The sequence below is a fragment of the Salvelinus sp. IW2-2015 genome, linkage group LG11, assembly GCF_002910315.2.
Source record: "Salvelinus sp. IW2-2015 linkage group LG11, ASM291031v2, whole genome shotgun sequence".
In the NCBI taxonomy this organism is placed as follows: domain Eukaryota; kingdom Metazoa; phylum Chordata; class Actinopteri; order Salmoniformes; family Salmonidae; genus Salvelinus; species Salvelinus sp. IW2-2015.
Window position 1 is genome coordinate 29,907,370 of NC_036851.1, and position 18,428 is coordinate 29,925,797.

The 18,428-nt window shown below is 41.2% G+C and overlaps 1 protein-coding gene across 4 annotated transcripts in view; it reads left to right on the forward strand.

Annotated features, from left to right (window-relative positions):
* Positions 1 to 18,428, forward strand: part of LOC111970144 (cyclic AMP-dependent transcription factor ATF-1-like) — a 35,093-nt gene that overhangs the window by 691 nt on the left and 15,974 nt on the right. For 3 of the 4 annotated variants that reach the window (XM_023996679.2, XM_023996678.2, XM_023996680.2), the window contains exon 2: positions 9,676 to 9,776. The exons of the other annotated variant lie outside the window; for it this stretch is intronic. In XM_023996679.2, the coding sequence (XP_023852447.1) occupies positions 9,681 to 9,776 (96 nt within the window). In that variant the 5' untranslated portion in view covers positions 9,676 to 9,680. The remainder of the gene's footprint in view (positions 1 to 9,675; positions 9,777 to 18,428) is intronic. 4 annotated transcript variants of the gene reach the window in all.

Here is an 18,428-nt window from a genome sequence, read left to right on the forward strand (position 1 = left end):
GTCTTTAGGTTTAGTGCTGTCAGCAATTTAGCTAGCTAGTTAGTAACGTTACTGAATTTCAAATCAAAGTGTATTAGTCACATGCGTCGAATACAACCGGTGTAAACCTTACAATGAAACGCTTACTTACTAGCCCCTAACCAACAATGCAGTTAAAAAATATATACGAATACGAAAAAAAAGTAAAGTAATTAAAGAGCAGCAGTAAAATACTAATAGCGAGACTATATACAGGGGGGTACCGGTTAGTGATGCACCGATATGACATTTTTGACCGATAGAGATAAACTATATTAACATTTTTTGTTACTTTTAAGCATTCTAGTACAGTTAAATAGTTAACACACCCGGACGCAGCGGTCTACGGCACTGCATGTCAGTGCAAGATGCGTCACTACAGTCCATGATTCGAATCCAGGCTGTATCACATTTGTCCGTGATTGGGAGCCCCATAGGGTGGCGCACAATTGGCCCAGCTTCATCCGGGTTTGGCCGTCATGGTAAATAAGAATTTGTTCTTAACCTACTTGCCTCGTTAAATAAAGGTTACACACTGATCAAAAATGTATTTTGTTGGCATTTACGTATGTCCCCATTACCAGTAAAACAATCCAAAGTCATTTATTTCACTTACTTGCTGTGGTGTTTCATTGTTCAATTTTTCAGTAGTTTTATTCTGAACCTGGATTTCTATGGAACGCCGTTTGGGTCTTTGTGTGTCAAAAAACATACATGTCAAATAACACTTTGATGTGTCAAAAAACACTAGTTGACCAATCAGGACCAGAATATGACTGCACGTCACATAATAATTTAACGCGTTAATGATTTTTTTACATAGTTATTACACATTGATTACACTATCACTTGTATTTCATATGTCTCCACGATTCATAGATATGTATGCTATGATGCTGGTAAAGTTGTCTCGCCATAAAATGTAAAAAGAAAAGTTAGCTAGCTCATGGATGCAAACAATGTTCTTCCCCAAAAACATAGCAAAACGACATCTGTTTCAGTAGCTATAGTTAGCTAACTATATAGCTAGGTGTTATCATCTAAAATAACCCTAATTTATAAGACCGTTCATATTTGATTAATGGTGGTCGGACCCGTCTGTGATACTAGGCACAATAAGGATTAGCCACAATAATGTACTTTGTGGTTAGCCTTCAATTAAAGTATGGCATAATTCTACTATTTGTATTCAGTTGCATCACTGTCAATAACATACTTTTATTTTGAAGGCAAATCGTAAATTCCACTTGTGCCTAATCCTTATTGTGGCTAGCTTCACACCACATAACCCGGTCCGGTCGAGCATCACTAGCCAGATGAAGCTAGCTGGCTGCTTATAACATTAGTTTTGGGCAACAGGGTTAAGTAGCTGGCTAGCTATTTATTTTCATGAACTGAAGTTCAATTTCAATAGGCGAACAACAAGTGGCAACCTAGCTAATACTTACTCACAAGGATTCCTAAATCATTGCTAAGAATAATGAAAATGACTTCAGTTTCTTCTGGTCATTGTTTTCAGCCTGGTTGTATTGGTGCTAGCTAGGTACCAAGCTAAAGCTAGCTACCCCAGAAGTTGCGTTCGAACAAATTATGCTTTATTACCAACGCGGTATTGTAAAAACATTGTTCGTGGCCGGTGTTTGCTTGTTTGCAGACTTTATACAGCTTTGACAGTGCTACTGTATCTTTTTTGACACGCAAAGACCCAAACGGTGTTCCGTAGTATGTATGTCGTGAAGCTAATAGCAGTGACGCTATTACTGTAACTCCGGTAGGTTAACATCTAAAAAATAGCACACTTGAATGTGTATACTGGTGCTCGACCAGTCGGCCAAAGCCAACATCACCCACGACAGAGAACGGTTGATTGTCAAGGGCAATGAATTCCATTATCTTGGCTTTAATGGATTTCGCCATTGAGTTGTCTCGCTGAAATTTTCTTACTCTTTCAAATGACTGCTCGACTTGTTGACTGCTCGATCCACACAGCAGACATTGTGGGCTAGGTTAGGAATGCTTTGTTGCACGTGTAGCTCAAAATTTTACGTGGCATCATAACGTCATGTACCTACGTTATATAGGTATGCGCGTTGGCGTTAAACTAGACATCGGACAATACCGATGTTAGCATTTTTAGCTAATATTGGCCAATTCCAATATGTTCACCGATATATCGTGCATCCCTAGTACCGGTACAGAGTCAATGTGCGGGGGCACCAGTTAGTTGAGGTACATGTAGGTAGAGTTATTAAAGTGACTATGCATAGATGATAACAGAGAGTAGCAGCGGTGTAAAAGAGGGGGAGGGGCAATGCAAGTAGTCTGGGTAGCCATTTGATTAGATGTTCAGGAGTCTTATGGCTTGGGGGTAGAAGCTGTTTAGAAGCCTCTTGGACCTAGACTTGGCGCTCCGGTACCGCTTGCCGTGCGGTGGCAGAGAGAACAGTCTATGACTAGAGTGGCAGTAGTCTTTGACAATTTTTAGGGCCTTCCTCTGACACCGCCTGGTATAGAGGTCCTGGATGGCAGGAAGCTTGACCCTGGTGATGTACTGGGCCGTGGTCGACCAATTATGATTTTTCAACGCCGATACCGATTATTGGAGGACCAAAAAAAGCAGATGCCGATTTAAAAATATTTATTTATTTGTAATAATGACAATTACAACAATACTGAATGAACACTTATTTTAACTTAATATAATACATATATAAAAATCAAATTTAGCCTCAAATAAATAATGAAACATGTTCAATTTGGTTTAAATAATGCAAAAACAAAGTGTTGGAGAAGAAAGTAAAGGTGCAATATGTGCCATGTAAAAAAACTAACGTTTAAGTTCCTTGTTTAGAACATATGAAAGCTGGTGGTTCCTTTTTAACATGAGACTTCAATATTCCAAGGTAAGAGGTTTTAGGTTGTAGTTAATATAGTATTTATAGGACTATTTCTCTCTATACCATTTGTATTCCATATACCTTTGACTATTGGATGTTCTTATAGGCACTTTAGTATTGCCAGTGTAACAGTATAGCTTCCGTCCCTCTCCTCGCTCCTACCTGGGCTCGAACCAGGAACACATCGACAACAGCCACCCTCGAAGCAGCGTTACCCATGCAGAGCAAGGGGAACAACTACTCCAAGTCTCAGAGCGAGTGATGTTTGAAACGCTATTAGCGCGCTAACTAGCTAGCCATTTCACATTGGTTATACCAGCCTAATCTCGGGAGTTGATAGGCTTGAAGTCATAAACAGCGCAATGCTTGAAGCACAGTGAAGCGCTGCTGGCAAAACGCACGAAAGTGCTGTTTGAATGAATGCTTACGAGCCTGCTGCTGCCTACCATCGCTCAGTCAGACTGCTCTATCAAATATCAAATCGTAGACTTAATTATAACATAATAACACACAGAAATACGAGCCTTTAGTCATTAATATGGTTGAATCCGGAAACCATCATTTCGAAAACAAAACGTTTATTCTTTCAGTGAAATACGGAACCGTTCCGTATTTTATCTAACGGGTGGCATCCATAAGTCTAAATATTCCTGTTACATTGCACAACCTTCAATGTTATGTCATAATTACGTAAAATTCTGGCAAATTAGTTCGCAATGAGCCAGGCGGCTCAAACTGTTGCATATACCCTGACTCTGCGTGCAATGAACGCAAGAGAAGTGACACAATTTCACCTGGTTAATATTGCCTGCTAACCTGGATTTCTTTTAGCTAAATATGCAGGTTTAAAGGGAGCAATATATACTTCTGTGTATTTGATTATAAGAAAGGCATTGATGTTTATGGTTAGGTACACATAGACACAACAGTACTTTTTTGCGAATGCGCACTGCATCGATTATATGCAATGCAGGACACGCTAGATAAACTAGTAATATCATCACACCATGTGTAGTTTATAACTAGTATTATATTGATTGATTGATTGTTTTTTTATAAGATAAGTTTCATACTAGCTAGCAACTTACCTTGGCTTCTTACTGCATTTGCGTAACAGGCGGCTCCTCGTGAGGCAGGTGTGTAGAGCGTTGGACTAGTCGGATTTACACCTTCTGTGTATTTTTACACCTTCAATCTTGCAACCTATGGTTAATGGTACCTTCAGGCGTTTGGAAATTACTTTCAGGATGAACCAGACTTGTGGAGGTCTACAATGTTTTTCTGAGGTCTTGGCTAGTTTTCTTTTATTTCCCATGATGTCAAGCAAAGAGGCACTAGTTTGAAGGTAGGCCTTGAAATGCGATCACAGTACACCTCCAATTGACTCAAATTATGTCAATTAGCCTATCAGAAGCTTCTAAAGCCATGACATCATTTTCTGGGATTTCCAAGCTGTTCAAAGGCACAGTCAACTTAGTGTATGAAAATTCTGACCCACTGAAGTGTGATACGGTGAATTATAAGTGAAAATATCTGTCTGCAAACAATTGTTGAAAAAAAATGATTGTGTCATGCACAAAGTAGATGTCCTAACCGACTTGCCAAAAACTATAGTTTGTTAACAAGAAATTGTGTGAGTGGTTGAAAAAGAGTTTTAATGACTCCAACCTAAGTGTATGTAAAGTTACGACTTCAACTGTACTATGGTCCTGTGGGGACGACGTCATTTAATGCATTTATTGATGAAGCCAATGACTGATATGGTATGCTCCTAAATCCATCAGAGGAATCCCGGAACATATTCCGTCTTGCAAGCAAAAACAGTCCTGTAGCTCAGCATCTGCTTTGTCTGACTGCTTTCTTGTTGATGGAGTCTCTGTGCTTCATGCTTTAATTTTTGCTTGTAAGCAGGAATCAATGAGAATAGAATTATGGACAGATTTGCCAATTAGGGGTGAGGGAGAGCTGCCAACATACTGACTCAACTCCAGCCACTTTAATAATGGGAATTGATTGGAAATTATGTAAAAATGTATCATTACCACTTTAAACAATGCGCACTTAATATAATGTTTACATATCCTACATTACTCATCTCATATGTAATATATTACTGTACTCTATATCATCTACTGCATCTTGCATCTTTATGTAATACATGTATCACTAGCCACTTTAACATATGCCACTTTATGTTTACTACCTCAATTACTCATTCTCATATGTATAGACTGTACACTATACCATCTACTGCATCTTGCCTATTCTGTTCTTTACCATCACTCATTCCTATATCTTTATGTACATATTCTTTATCCCTTTACACTGGTGTATAAGGTAGTAGTTGTGGAATTGTAGGTTAGATTACTTGTTGGTTTATTACTGGCATTGTCGAACTCGAGCCACGAAGCATTTCGCTACACTCGCATTAACATCTGCTAACCATGTGTATGTGACAAATAAAATTTGATTTGTTCTTAGTGCCAGCCTCTGACTGTGGTGGTATGTAAACAGCTACGAAAAATACAGATGAAAACCCTCTAGGCAGAGAGTGTGGTCTACAGCTTATCATGGGATACTAAACCTCAGGCAAGCAATGGCTCGAGACTTCCTTAGATATCGTGCAGCAGCTGTTATTTACAAAAATACATCGTCTTCCGCACCTTGTCTTAACAGACACATCTATTGTATCCTGCCGGTACAGCGTATAACCTGCCAGCTGTGTGTTTATCGTGTCGTCGTTCAGCCACGACTCCGTGAAGCATTAGATATTACAGTTTTGAATGTCCCGTTGGTAGTTTAATCTTCCGCGTAGGTCATCTATTTTATTTTCCAAAGATTGCACGTTTGCCAGTAGAATGGAAGTGGGGGTTTATTCGATCGCCTATGAATTCTCAGAAGGCAGTCTGCCCTTTGGCCCCTTTTTCTCCCCTTCTCTTTTCGCAAATCACTGGGATCTGGGCCTGTTCCCAGGAGTGCAGTATAGCATTCACGTCGGAATCGTTAACCTGTTTGGGCTAGGGGGCAGCATTTTCACATTTGGATGAAAAGCGTACCCAGAGTAAACTGCCTGCTACTCAGTCCCAGTTGCTAATATATGAATATTATTAGTAGCTTTGGATAGAAAACACTCTGAAGTTTCTAAAACTGTTTGAATGATGTCTGTGAGTATAACAGAACGCATATGTCAGGCGAAAACCTGAGAGAAATCCAACCAGGAAGTGGGAAATCTGAGGTTTATAGTTTTTCAACTCTTGGCCTATCGAATGCACAGTGTCTATGGGGTCATATTGCACTTCCTAAGGCTTCCACTAGATGTCAACAGTCTTTAGAACCTTGTTTAATGCTTCTACTGTGAAGTGGGGGCGAATGTTTTGGAGGCAAAGCCAAATGTAAACTGAGGTTTTTGGATATAAATATGAACTTGATCGAACAAAACATACATGTATTGTGTAACATGTTGTCCCGGGAGTGTCATCTGATGAAGAATATCAAAGGTTAGTGATACATTTTATCTCTATTTCTGCTTTTTGTGACTACTCTCTTTGGTTGGAAAATCGCTGTATGCTTTCTGTGACTAGTTGCTGACCTAACATAATGATATGTTCTGCTTTCGCCGAAAAGCCTTTTTGAAATCGGACACTGTGGTTGGATTAACGAGAATTGTATCTTTAAAATGGTGTCTAATACTTGTATGTTTGAGACATTTGAATTATGAGATTTCTGTTGATTGAATTTGGCGCCCTGCAAATTTATTGGCTGTTGGCGAGGGGTTCCTAGACAGCTTAAACTAAACATATAAACTCAGCAAAAAAAGAATTGTCCCTTTTTCAGGACCCTGTCTTTCAAAGATAATTTGTAAAAATCCAAATAACTTCACAGATCTTCATTGTAAAGGGTTAAAACACTGTTCCCCATGCTTGTTCAATGAACCATAAACAATTAATGAACATGCACCTGTGGAACTGTTGTTAAGACACTAACAGCTTAAAGACGGTAGGCAATTAAAGTCAGTTATGAAAACTTAGGACACTAAATAGACCTTTCTACCAACTTAGAAAAATCACCAAAAGAAAGATGCCCAGGGTCCCTGCTCATCTGCGTGAACRTGCCTTAGGCATGCTGCAAGGAAGCATGACGATTGCAGATGTGGCCAGGGCAATAAATTGCAATGTCCGTACTGTGTGACGCCTAAGACAGCGCTACAGTGAGACAGGCCTTGCAGCTGATTGTCCTCGAAGTGGCAGACCACGTGTAACAACACCTGCGCAGGATCGGTACATCCGAACATTACACCTGAGGGATAGGTACAGGATGGCAACAACAACTACCTGAGTTGCACCAGGAACGCACAATCCCTCCATCAGTGCTCAGACTGTCCGCTATAGGCTGAGAGAGGCGGGACTGAGGGCTTGACGATAGGCACCAACCCATCGTCGCTGGACCAGACAGGACTGGCAAAACAATGCTCTCTACTGACGAGTCGCAGTTTTGTCTCACCAGGGGTGATGGTAGGATTTGTGTTTATCGTCGAAGGAATGAGCGTTACACTGAGGCCTGTACTCTGGAGCGGGATCGATTTGGAGGTGGAGGGTCCGTCATGGTCTGGGGCGGTGTGTCACAGCATCATCGGACTGAGCTTGTTGTCATTGCAGGCAATCTCAACGCTATCCGTTACAGGGAAGACATCCTCCTCCCTCATGTGGTACCCTTCTTGCAGGCTCATCCTGACATGACCCTTTAGCATGACAATGCCACCAGCCATACTGCTCGTTCTGTGCGTGATTTCCTGCAAGACAGGAATGTCAGTGTTCTGCCATGTCCAGCGAAGAGCCCGGATCTCAATCCCATTGAGCACGTCTGGGACCTGTTGGATCGGAGGGTGAGGGCTAGGGCCATCCCCCCCCCCAGAATTGTCCCGGAATTGCAGGTGCCTTGGTGGAAGAGTGGGGTAACATCTCACAGCAAGAACTGGCAAATCTGGTGCAGTCCATGAGGAGGAGATGCACTGCAGTACTTAATGCAGCTGGTGGCCACACCAGATACTGACTATTACTTTTGATTTTGGATATTCCTACCGGCCAAACCCTCCCTAACCCGGACGACGCTATGCCAATTGTGCGTCGCCCCACGGACCTCCCGGTCGCGGCCGGCTGCGACAGAGCCTAGGCGCGAACCCAGAGACTCTGGTGGCGCAGCTAGCACTGCGATGCAGTGCCCTAGACCACTGCGCCACCCGGGAGGCCCCCATGCAACTTATTTTTTAACTTATTTCGTACATAATGTTGCCGCTACCGTCTCCTATGACAGAAAATAATTTCTGGACAGCAGGACTGCGATTACTCACAACGGACTGGCACAATCCTTTTTTTCTTTTTAATGGATATAAACAAATATCCTGGTATGTGTGCATAGGAATTCAAACTATGATAAATAGTTAGCTAACTAGTCAATATTCTTTTAGGGGCGAGGGGTGGGTGACTATCCTCAGTTTCCATGGAGATGCTCTGCCTGTCCGGTCAGTCCACCATATCCCTCTATTTACAAAATAGACTTGCAAGAGGGTTCTGTCCAGTCCCCATACACACCAGTGAGCCATCATTAAAGTTTGCTACATGCGGAAATCTTACCATTTGACCAGTTAGTACCTACATCAATCCTTTTATTACTGAATGACAGACTAGCCTAGTTATATGGCATAACAAATATGCTTAGTGTGTAATATCGGTTGTCTCTGTATTTTAATGTTTCAGTAATTAGTGGTCGTTAAAGGTTCCGTGTAGTCAATGGGATTTTCATATATGTTTCCTAACATGCTGACCAGACCGGACACGTCGTGTGTGCGAGCGTCGCAAAATAAATGTAGAAATCCATGTTATTCAATTATTGCACCCACACTGATAAGTCGTTCCTATTTCTGACGCAGATCACGCTGAAAGTCATCTCCTCATTGGTTTATAGAAGCAGGTACCCACATGCCATCTCCTCATTGGTTATACCCACGTGGGTGATTGAAAGACAAATTTGTTGCCGGTTGTCGTGGTAATACAATGAAAGTTTAGATGCGATCACCATATAAATTCAAATATGAAAAAGCCTGTAAGGAGGAGAGATGACTAGAAACAATTCGGTTGGCCGTTTTAATGTGTGGATTAATTGTCGGAGTAGAGGTCCTTGTGCATTTCAGGTAAAATAACAACTCAATGTTTATATCCCAGGACAAATTAGCTAGCAACAGGAAGCTAGCTAAATAGGATAAGTTAACGTTAGTTAGCAAGTGCAAGCTAACTAGCTAAATTGCCATACATGTTTAATGCTTTTCGACCTGTCGCCAAATTAATGTCATTGGTTCAGAGTTTGTTTTGATATTTTAACCTGCGTGTTGTGATTTGGTGTGGGGGGGGGCAAAATACATTTATGCACGATGGCGCACGGTGGCGCACGCGCGCAGCCGGTTTGGGTTCCGTGTCATGGAGGTTAGAATAATACTGTAAAATTGTGAAAACAATGATAATGTCCTTTTTAATGTATGGGGCTGTTTGAAAAGACCGCCTGTATTGTGGGGGGGTTTAGCCTTCCACGGTGACATCACCATGCTGTAAATTACTTGATATACCAATAAGAAAGAGTTCCAAACCTATGCTATTTGTTTATTTTTTACTATTTTAGTTGAAAATAATCACAGTAAGTACTTAATTGATATCCAGAAATTATAGAGATTTTCTTAAATTTTTATGTATCAGTATCTCTGCCTCTGCAGTGACCATGGAAGACGTGCAGAACAACAATGGCACTGAGACACAAACTGTCTCCTTCCCCACCACCATCACAGCCTCCCAGATTTCACAGATACCCCAACAGGTAACCAACAGTCTTATATCAGAAGGTTAATAATGACTCCCTGTCTTTCTGGAAGTGGGGTTTAGGAATGGGAATGGGATCACTGTTCACTGACGGGAAAGCACAATACAGGCCGTGTGGAGTTACTGCCAATTGTCAGAACATGAAGAGGGTCCATACTGTGAATAATATCAGCATGGTATTGAGAATTGGTCCTCGTCTATCTATTTTCCTTTGACCATTGCCTTTCCTCACTTATTTACTAGCGTGCTGGTACATATTAGTGATGGGAGGGGGAATACAGTATTGTATCACAATATTATTTCTGTTGATTTTCTATACAGTGCATTAAAGTATTTAGACCCCTTGACTTTTCCCACATTTTGTTACAGTACAGCTTTATTCTAAAATGGATTAAATAGTTTTTTCCCCTCATCAACCAACACACAATACCCCATAACGACAAAGCAAAAACAGGTTTTTAGAAATTGTAGCAAATGTATACATTTTTGCATAAATATTCAGACCCTTTACTCATTACTTTGTTGAAGCACCTTTGGCAGCGATTACAGCCGCGAGTCTTCTTGGGTATGATGCTAAATCAAATTTATTTATATAGCCCTTCGTACATCAGCTGATATCTCAAAGTGCTGTACAGAAACCCAGCCTAAAACCCCAAACTGCAAGCAATGCAGGTGTAGAAGCACGGTGGCTAGGAAAAACTCCCTAGAAAGGCCAAAACCTAGGAAGAATCCTAGAGAGGAACCAGGCTATGAGGGGTGGCCAGTCCTCTTCTGGCTGTGCCGGGTGGAGATTATAACAGAACATGGCCAAGATGTTCAATTGTTCATAAATTACCAGCATGGTCAAATAATAATCATCACAGTAGTTGTCGAGGGCTCCAGAGCCTTTCCGTTCACCTTCACACTCCTGGGCCAGACTACACTCAATCATATGATCCACTGAAGAGATGAGTCTTCAGTAAAGACTTAAATGTTGAGACCGAGTCTGCTAGGCAGACCATTCCATAAAAATKGAGCTCTATAGGAGAAAGCCCTGCCTCCAGCTGTTTGCTTAGAAATTTTAGGGACAATTAGGAGGCCTGCGTCTTGTGACCGTAGCGTACGTGTAGGTATGTAYGGCAGGACCAAATCGGAAAGATAGGTAGGAGCAAGCCCATGTAATGCTTTGTAGGTTAGCAGTAAAACCWTGAAATCAGCCCTTGCCTTAACAGGAAGCCAGTGTAGGGAGGCTAGCACTGGAGTAATATGATCACATTTTTTGGTTCCAGTCAGGATTCTAGCAGCCGTATTTAGCACTATCTGAAGTTTATTTAGTGCTTTATGGACAATTCCTTCAACCTCATTGCTTGGTTTTTGCTCTGATATGCACTGACAACTGTGGGGCCTTATATAGACAGGTGTGTGCCTTTCCAAATCCATGTCCAATCAATTGAATTTACAACAGGTGGACTCCAATCAAGTTGTAGAAACATCTCAAGAATGATCACCAATTTTGAATCTCATAGTTAAGGGTCTGAGTATTTCTGTTTTTATTTGTAATACATTTGCAAACATTTCTAAAAACCTGTTTTCGCTTTGTCATTATGGGGTATTGTTTGTAGATTGAGGAATTTTTATTTAATCCATTTTAGAACAAGGCTATAATGTGGAAAAAGTGAAGGGATCTGAATACTTTCCGAATGCACTGTATACTGAACAAAAATATAAAGTAAATATAAACGTAAAGTGTTGGTCCCATGTTTCATTATCTTGTTAAATAAAAAAATGAATGAGCTGAAATAAAAGATCCCAGAAATGTTCCATACGCACAAAAAGCTTATTTCTCTCATTCTGTGTACACATTTGTTTACGTCCCTGTCAGTGAGCATTTCTCCTTTGCCAAGATAATCCATCTACCTGACAGGTGTGGCATATCAAGAAACTAATTAAACAGCATGATCATTACACAGGTGCACCTTGTGCTGGGGACAAGAAAAGGCCACTTTAAAATGTGCACTTTTGTCACACAACACCACAGTTTTGAGGGAGCGTGCAATTGGCATGCTGATTCTAGGAATGTCCACCAGAGCTGTTGCCATGGATTTGAATGTTACTTTCTCTACCATAAGCCACCCTCCCAGGCCCACTCATGGCTGCTCCCCTGCCCAGTGACGTGAAATACATAGATTAGGGACTAATTCATTTATTTAAACTGACTGATTTCTTTATATGAACTTTAACTCAGTAAAATTGTTAAATGTTGCGCTTTATATTTTTGTTCAGTATACAGTGCTTCGTCCTTTAAAAGTTGCAGCGTACTGCGGCGGAGCTTGCATGGTGCCGCAGAATTCTATGGCACGTTATATCAGTGTGAACCACTGGTACCATTAATGCTAGTTTGACCACCAGAGGGCATCTTTGAGAAGTATTTGATAGCCTTCGATAGTGGCTGTACTAGAGAATTTAGCCTTTTTTGTAAGAACATAGTATATGGGACTGATTTTAAGAAACTTTGCTCAATTCATTTGAAAATATTATGGTGTTTCTATTCCAAGAAAAACTAAAAACCCTCTGGGTTTCCGATAGGATGGAACAGAAAATATGGCGCTGTACAACGTGACGGTTGGGAGTACAGTACTGGGCTATTTAGCTAAAGTGTCTCCTTGTCGTGAAGGAGACGAGGTTCAATTCCTCGACGGGGAGGAAGGAGTAGGCTCTCCTTGTAAATGAGAATTTGTTCTAAACTGAATTGCCTACTTAAATAAAGGTTACACTAAGAGCGTTGCAGGAGCTGTGTTTACTTTGCTTTGTTCCGGGAAAATGTGGACAGTGCTGACTTTCAATGTAGCAACTGCTTGCTTGCGGAGAACTACAGGAGTGAAATAGCTACTCTTAGCAGGCAGGTAGAAAACCTGCATAAGCTACTGGGGAACCTATGCCCACCTACTTTTTATTTTTCTTCCACCCCAGTAGCCGGACGCCGCTCTGGCCTGGTGGAAGTTTCGCAGCCGTGTCGGCTCTCCATATGACTGGCCGGTGCTCAGCAGGGTTCCATCCGGGAAGGGGTCTCCCCCTTCCCAAGAGAACGGAGCTGTCCTCGACCCAACCAACCAGCCATGGAGGTATGTCACTTGTCGTAGAAGTCGTCCTCTGGCAACGGGGGTCTCCATGGAGATGTTGAGCCCGGAACTGACACAGACCAGAAACAGCTTTGCCGCCCTGGATCCAGAGGTTCCGGCGCCTTCTTCCTTGGTGGTTTTCCAATCAAGATCGGATCCGGAGGCACCTGCGTCATTCGTCCTCGGTTCTGTCTCCCTTTTCGGTGGCTTCTACCTCGTGTTCAGATCCTCGGAGCTCCCAGCCTCACCAGACCGTGAGGCTGCCTGAGAGACCGGCCCATTCAGCATCACTACCTGTCATCATAGGCAGCTCTATGGTGAGAAACATCTCGGTCCCCAAGGCAAAAACCCTGTCCTGAATTTTAAAGAACTGATTTTAACATTAAAAGACTCCAAAAAATGGCCAATAATTTCAGGTCCAGTACCATTGTTGGGCCTCGGGTGTGAACGATTCAGCGGACTGCTGGCATTACACATCTGGCTAAAATACTACTGTAGCTCTGCTGGGGTCACTTTTATTGATAACTTTGACACCTTCTGGAAACGGAAGATACTCTACAGGAATGACGGAGTCCATCCAAATCATCTTGAAACAATGACTGGTAAAGGATCCAAGACCAGCTCAGTTAATCCCTACCATTGTGACAATCAGTCGTCATAATGCTGCATCAAATGTACATGATCTTAGGGGCATTGGCAAACACAATGTAAGTAATTACATTTATGTACCCCTAATTGCACCGAATACATCTGTTTATCCTACAGCTATTGTAAGCAGTAATCATGAGCCTATAAACCAGAGTTACACTGTTAGCACTGAGGTGGTGTGCACTAGTAGGAAGACCACTTAGTGCAGGGTGAGCTGCATAATCAGCTCCAATGTAAATAACAACAATAACACCTCTTATAAGCTTCCCAGTAAAGCATTAAAAACAATCAAGCAACCCAGAAAGGGCTAAAAATTGCCCATATTAACATATGTAGCCTAAGAAACAAGGTCCATGAAGTCAATAACTTGCTTGTAACAGACCGGTGTTGCGGTCTATATTCAGAACCACATTCCTGTAGAAATGTTAAATACTGTTGAAGTAATATGGCTAAAGGTTCATCTGCCTCGCCTAAAGCCCATTCTTGTGGGAAGCTGCTATAGACCACCAAGTGCTAACAGTCAGTATCTGGATAATATGTGTGAAATGCTTGATAATGTATGTGATATCAACAGAGAAGTATATTTTCTGGGGGATTTAAATATTGACTGGCTATCATCAAGCTGCCCACTCAAGAAAAAGATTGAAACTGTAACTAGTGCCTGCAACCTGGATAAGGTTGTCAGTCAACCTACCAGGGTAGTTACAAACAGCACAGGAATTAAATCATCAACATATATTGATCACATCTTTACTAATGCTGCAGATATTTGCTTTAAAGCAGCATCCAAAATCCATAGGATGTAGTGATCACAATATAATAGCCATATCTAGGAAAACCAAAGTCGCAAAGGATGGGCCTAATATAGTATATAAGCGGTCATACAAGAAGTTTTGTAGTGATTCATATGTTGATGATGTAAAGAATATTTGCTGGTCTGTGGTGTGTAATGAGGAGCAACCAGACGCTGCACTTGATGCATTTATGAAACTACTTATTCCAGTTACTAATAAGCACGCACCCATTAAGAAAATGACTGTTAAAAACTGTTAAATCCCCTTGGATTGATGAGGAATTGGAAAAATTGTATGGTTGAGAGGGATGAGGCAAAACGAATGGCAAGGAAGTCTGGCTGCACAACTGATTGTCAAACGTACTGCAAATTAAGAAATCATGTGACAAAACTAAATAAAAATAAACTATACTATGAAACAAATAAATCCGGCCAAAAGCCAGTAAAAATGCAGAGCGCCAAATTCAAATATATTACTATAAAAATCCAACTTTCATGAAATCCCACATGAAAGACACCAAATTAAAGCTACACTTGTTGTGAATCCAGCCAACGTGTCTGATTTCAAAAAGGATTTACGGCGAAAGCACACTAAACAATTATGTTAGGTCAGTAGGTAGCCACAGAAAACACAGCCATTTTTTCCAGCCAAAGAGAGGAGTAACAAAAAGCAGAAATAGAGAGAAAATGAATCACTAACCTTTGATGATCTTTATCAGATGACACTCATAGGAATTCATGTTACACAATACATGTATTTTTTGTTCGGTAAAGTTCGTATTTATATCCAAAAATCTGAGTTTAGGCAAGACGCTACTGTATCACTTGGCAAAATGCAGAGCGCCAAATGAAAATTAATTACTATGAAAATTACTATAAAATCAAACTTTCATTAAATCACACATGAAAGATACCATTAAAGCTACACTGGTTGTGAATCCAGCCAACATGTCAGAATTCAAATAGGCTTTTCAGCGAAAGCATACGATGCTATTATCTGAGCATAGCTCTTATAGTAAACAAAAGAAAGAAAACATTTCAACCCAGCAGGCGCGACACAAAACGCATAAATAAAAATATAATTCATGCCTTACCTTTGACGAGCTTCTCTTGTTGGCACTCCAATATGTCCCATAAACATCACAAATGGTCCTTTTGTTCGATTAATTCCGTCGATATATATCCAAAATGTCCATTTATTTGGCGCGTTTGATCCAGAAAAACACCGGTTCCAACTTGCTCAAACGTGATGACAAAATATCTCAAAGGTTACCTGTAAACTTTGCCAAAAAATGTCAAACTACTTTTGTAATACAACTTTAGGTATTGTTAATGTTAATAATCAATAAAATTGAAGACGGGATGATATGTGTTCAATACAGGATTAAAACGATATGTAGCATGCCTTCTGTTTGATTGAAGTGCATGTCCAGGACACCTGGAGTGCCTCGACTTCAAGATGGCCGTATTTCTTCATTACACAAAGGAATAACCTCAACCTATTTCTCAGGACTGTTGACATCTAGTGGAAGCCGTAGGAACTTCAACAATTCGCTTAGAAATCTGGTTTCCCAATAAACTCATTGAAAAGACAGTGACCTCAACAACAACAACAAAAAATCTGAATGGTTTGTCCTCGGGGTTTCGCCTGCTAAATAAGTTTTGTTATACTCACAGACATGATTCAAACTGTTTTAGAAACTTCAGAGTGTTTTCTATCCAAATCTACTAATAATATGCATATCTTATCTCCTGGGGATGCCATCCCGTGTCCCCAGCCCTCGTTCCTTGAACCTCGCACGCTTTCAGTGGATACAGCTGGAGACCTGCAAGGCTGTTCCATTGTGCGCCACTCGGGAGCCATCACCAATATGACCAATATATATTGTCCTGCTAATAACAGGGTGAATAATATATCTGTGAGAATATTCAACAGGCTTTTATATAATTCAAAATTAATAATAACCGTTTTGTTTAAAAAATAACAATATTTCGGAGATTTCGTTTTCAAATAATGTAAAATGAGCGAGGGGGGAAAAAGGCCATTCTTGAACATGGGGTGAGGCATTGTCACTAATTTGTAAATACAGCCAGTTATTTAGAATTATTTAGATTTTTAGAGGGAGAGAAACCAAAAAATGACAGTCATCTCATGGGTCTCCCAGTCAAGGCCGGCACGGGTATTGAACCAGCATCTGTAGCAACACAGCTTGCACTGCTATGCAGTGTCTTAGACTGTTGCACCACTCAGGCGCTGTACAACGTGACCGGTTGGGAGTGGCCTACAGTAAGAGCAAAATAAAATAACCTTATTGTTACAACAGCTATTTAGTAAGTAATACTGAAGTCGTGCACAATTATCAGTTTCTCTTTAGGTTTTGTCGCCTATTCATTGTCAGTTAGAGACGCAGTAGGACCCAAAAGCATAATCAGTGCTCTAACTCCCCCTTGCGCTGGTCTGGAGCAATGAAGTGGTGACGCAGGGTACCGTACTAAATCACATATTACCTCTAAATCCCACACCACAACTTTTAGTGGAGAAACCACTGTAGATACTGTGACTCCAGGTGAATATATATATATATATATATATATATATATATATATATATATATATATAAAAATATATTTATTTAGCTAGACAGTTAGCTAGTGCTAGTTGGTTATACCTCAGCCAAAACTCTGGTGGGCTATTTTTCATCCTACAGCTTGTTCTCATTTATTTGTATCATGTCTTTCTTGTCTCTCTGCAGCTGACACGTGGGCAATATGTTTGGAACATCTCATTTAAAAAATGTCACATGCTTTATAAACAACAGGCATATACTAACAGTGAAATGCTTACTTACGGGCCCTTCCCATTAATGCAGAGAGAAATAATCTAAAAAGAATAACACAAGGAATAAATAGACAATGATTAGGGAGTTTAATAGGCACATGCACAGGGTTGCTGATTCAGTTACAGGATGCAGTGAAATTCTGTAGGACAAAGTGAAACAAAACAAATATAATAATAGAAATTGTGTGTTTTTTTATATATATTTTATATACGGGGTACCGAATTGATTTGCAGGGGTACGCGGTAATTGAGGTAGATGTGCACATAGGTGATTAGGCAACAGGATATAAAATAAGCACTAGCAGCAGTGTATGTGATGAGTTAGTCCAGGTAGCTATTTGGTTAACTATTTAGCAGTCTTATGGCTTTAGGGTAGAAGCTGTTCAGGGTCCTGTTGGTTCCAGACTTGTTGCATCGGTATTGCGTGCCGTTCGGTAGCAGAGCAAACAGTCTGACTTGTGTGGCTGGAGTCTGACCATTTTCAGGGCCTTCCTCTGACACCGCCTGGAATAGAGATCCTGGATGACAGGAAGCTCGGCCCCAGTGATGTACTGGGCCTTATGCACTACCCTCTGTAGCGTCTTACATTCGGATGCCAAGCAGTTGCCATACCAAGTGGTGATGCAACTAGTCAAGATGCTCTATGGTGCAGCTGTAGCGCTTTTTGAGGATCTGAGGGCCCATGCCAAATCTTATAAGCCTCCTGAGGACAAAGGCGTTGTCATGCCTTATTCACGACTGTGTTGTCGTGTTTGGACCATGTTAATTCCTTGGTGATGTGGACACTTGAAGCTCACAACCCGCTCCACTACAGACCCGTCGATGTGGATGGGGGTGTGCTCGGGCACTCTGTTTCCTGTAGTCCATGATCAATCAATCAAATGTATTTATAATGCCCTTTTTACATCAGCCGATGTCACAAAGTGCTATACAGAAACCCAGCCTAAAACCCTGAACAGCAACAATGCAGATGTAGAAGCATGGTGGCTAGAAAAAACTCCCTTGTGCCTTTGTCTTGCTAAAGTTAAGGGAAAGGTTGTTGCCCTGGCACCACACTGCCAGATCATTGACCTCCTCCCTATAGGCTCTCATCGTCTGTGATCAGGCCTACCACTGTCATGTCGTCAGCAAACTTAATCATGGTTTTGGAGTTGTATGTGGCCACGCAGTGGGTCAGCATGGCGGATGTGTTGTTGCCTACTCTCACCACCAGGGGGGGCCTGTCAGGAAGTCCAGGGTATAGTTGGAGAGGGAGGTGTTCAGTCCCAGGGT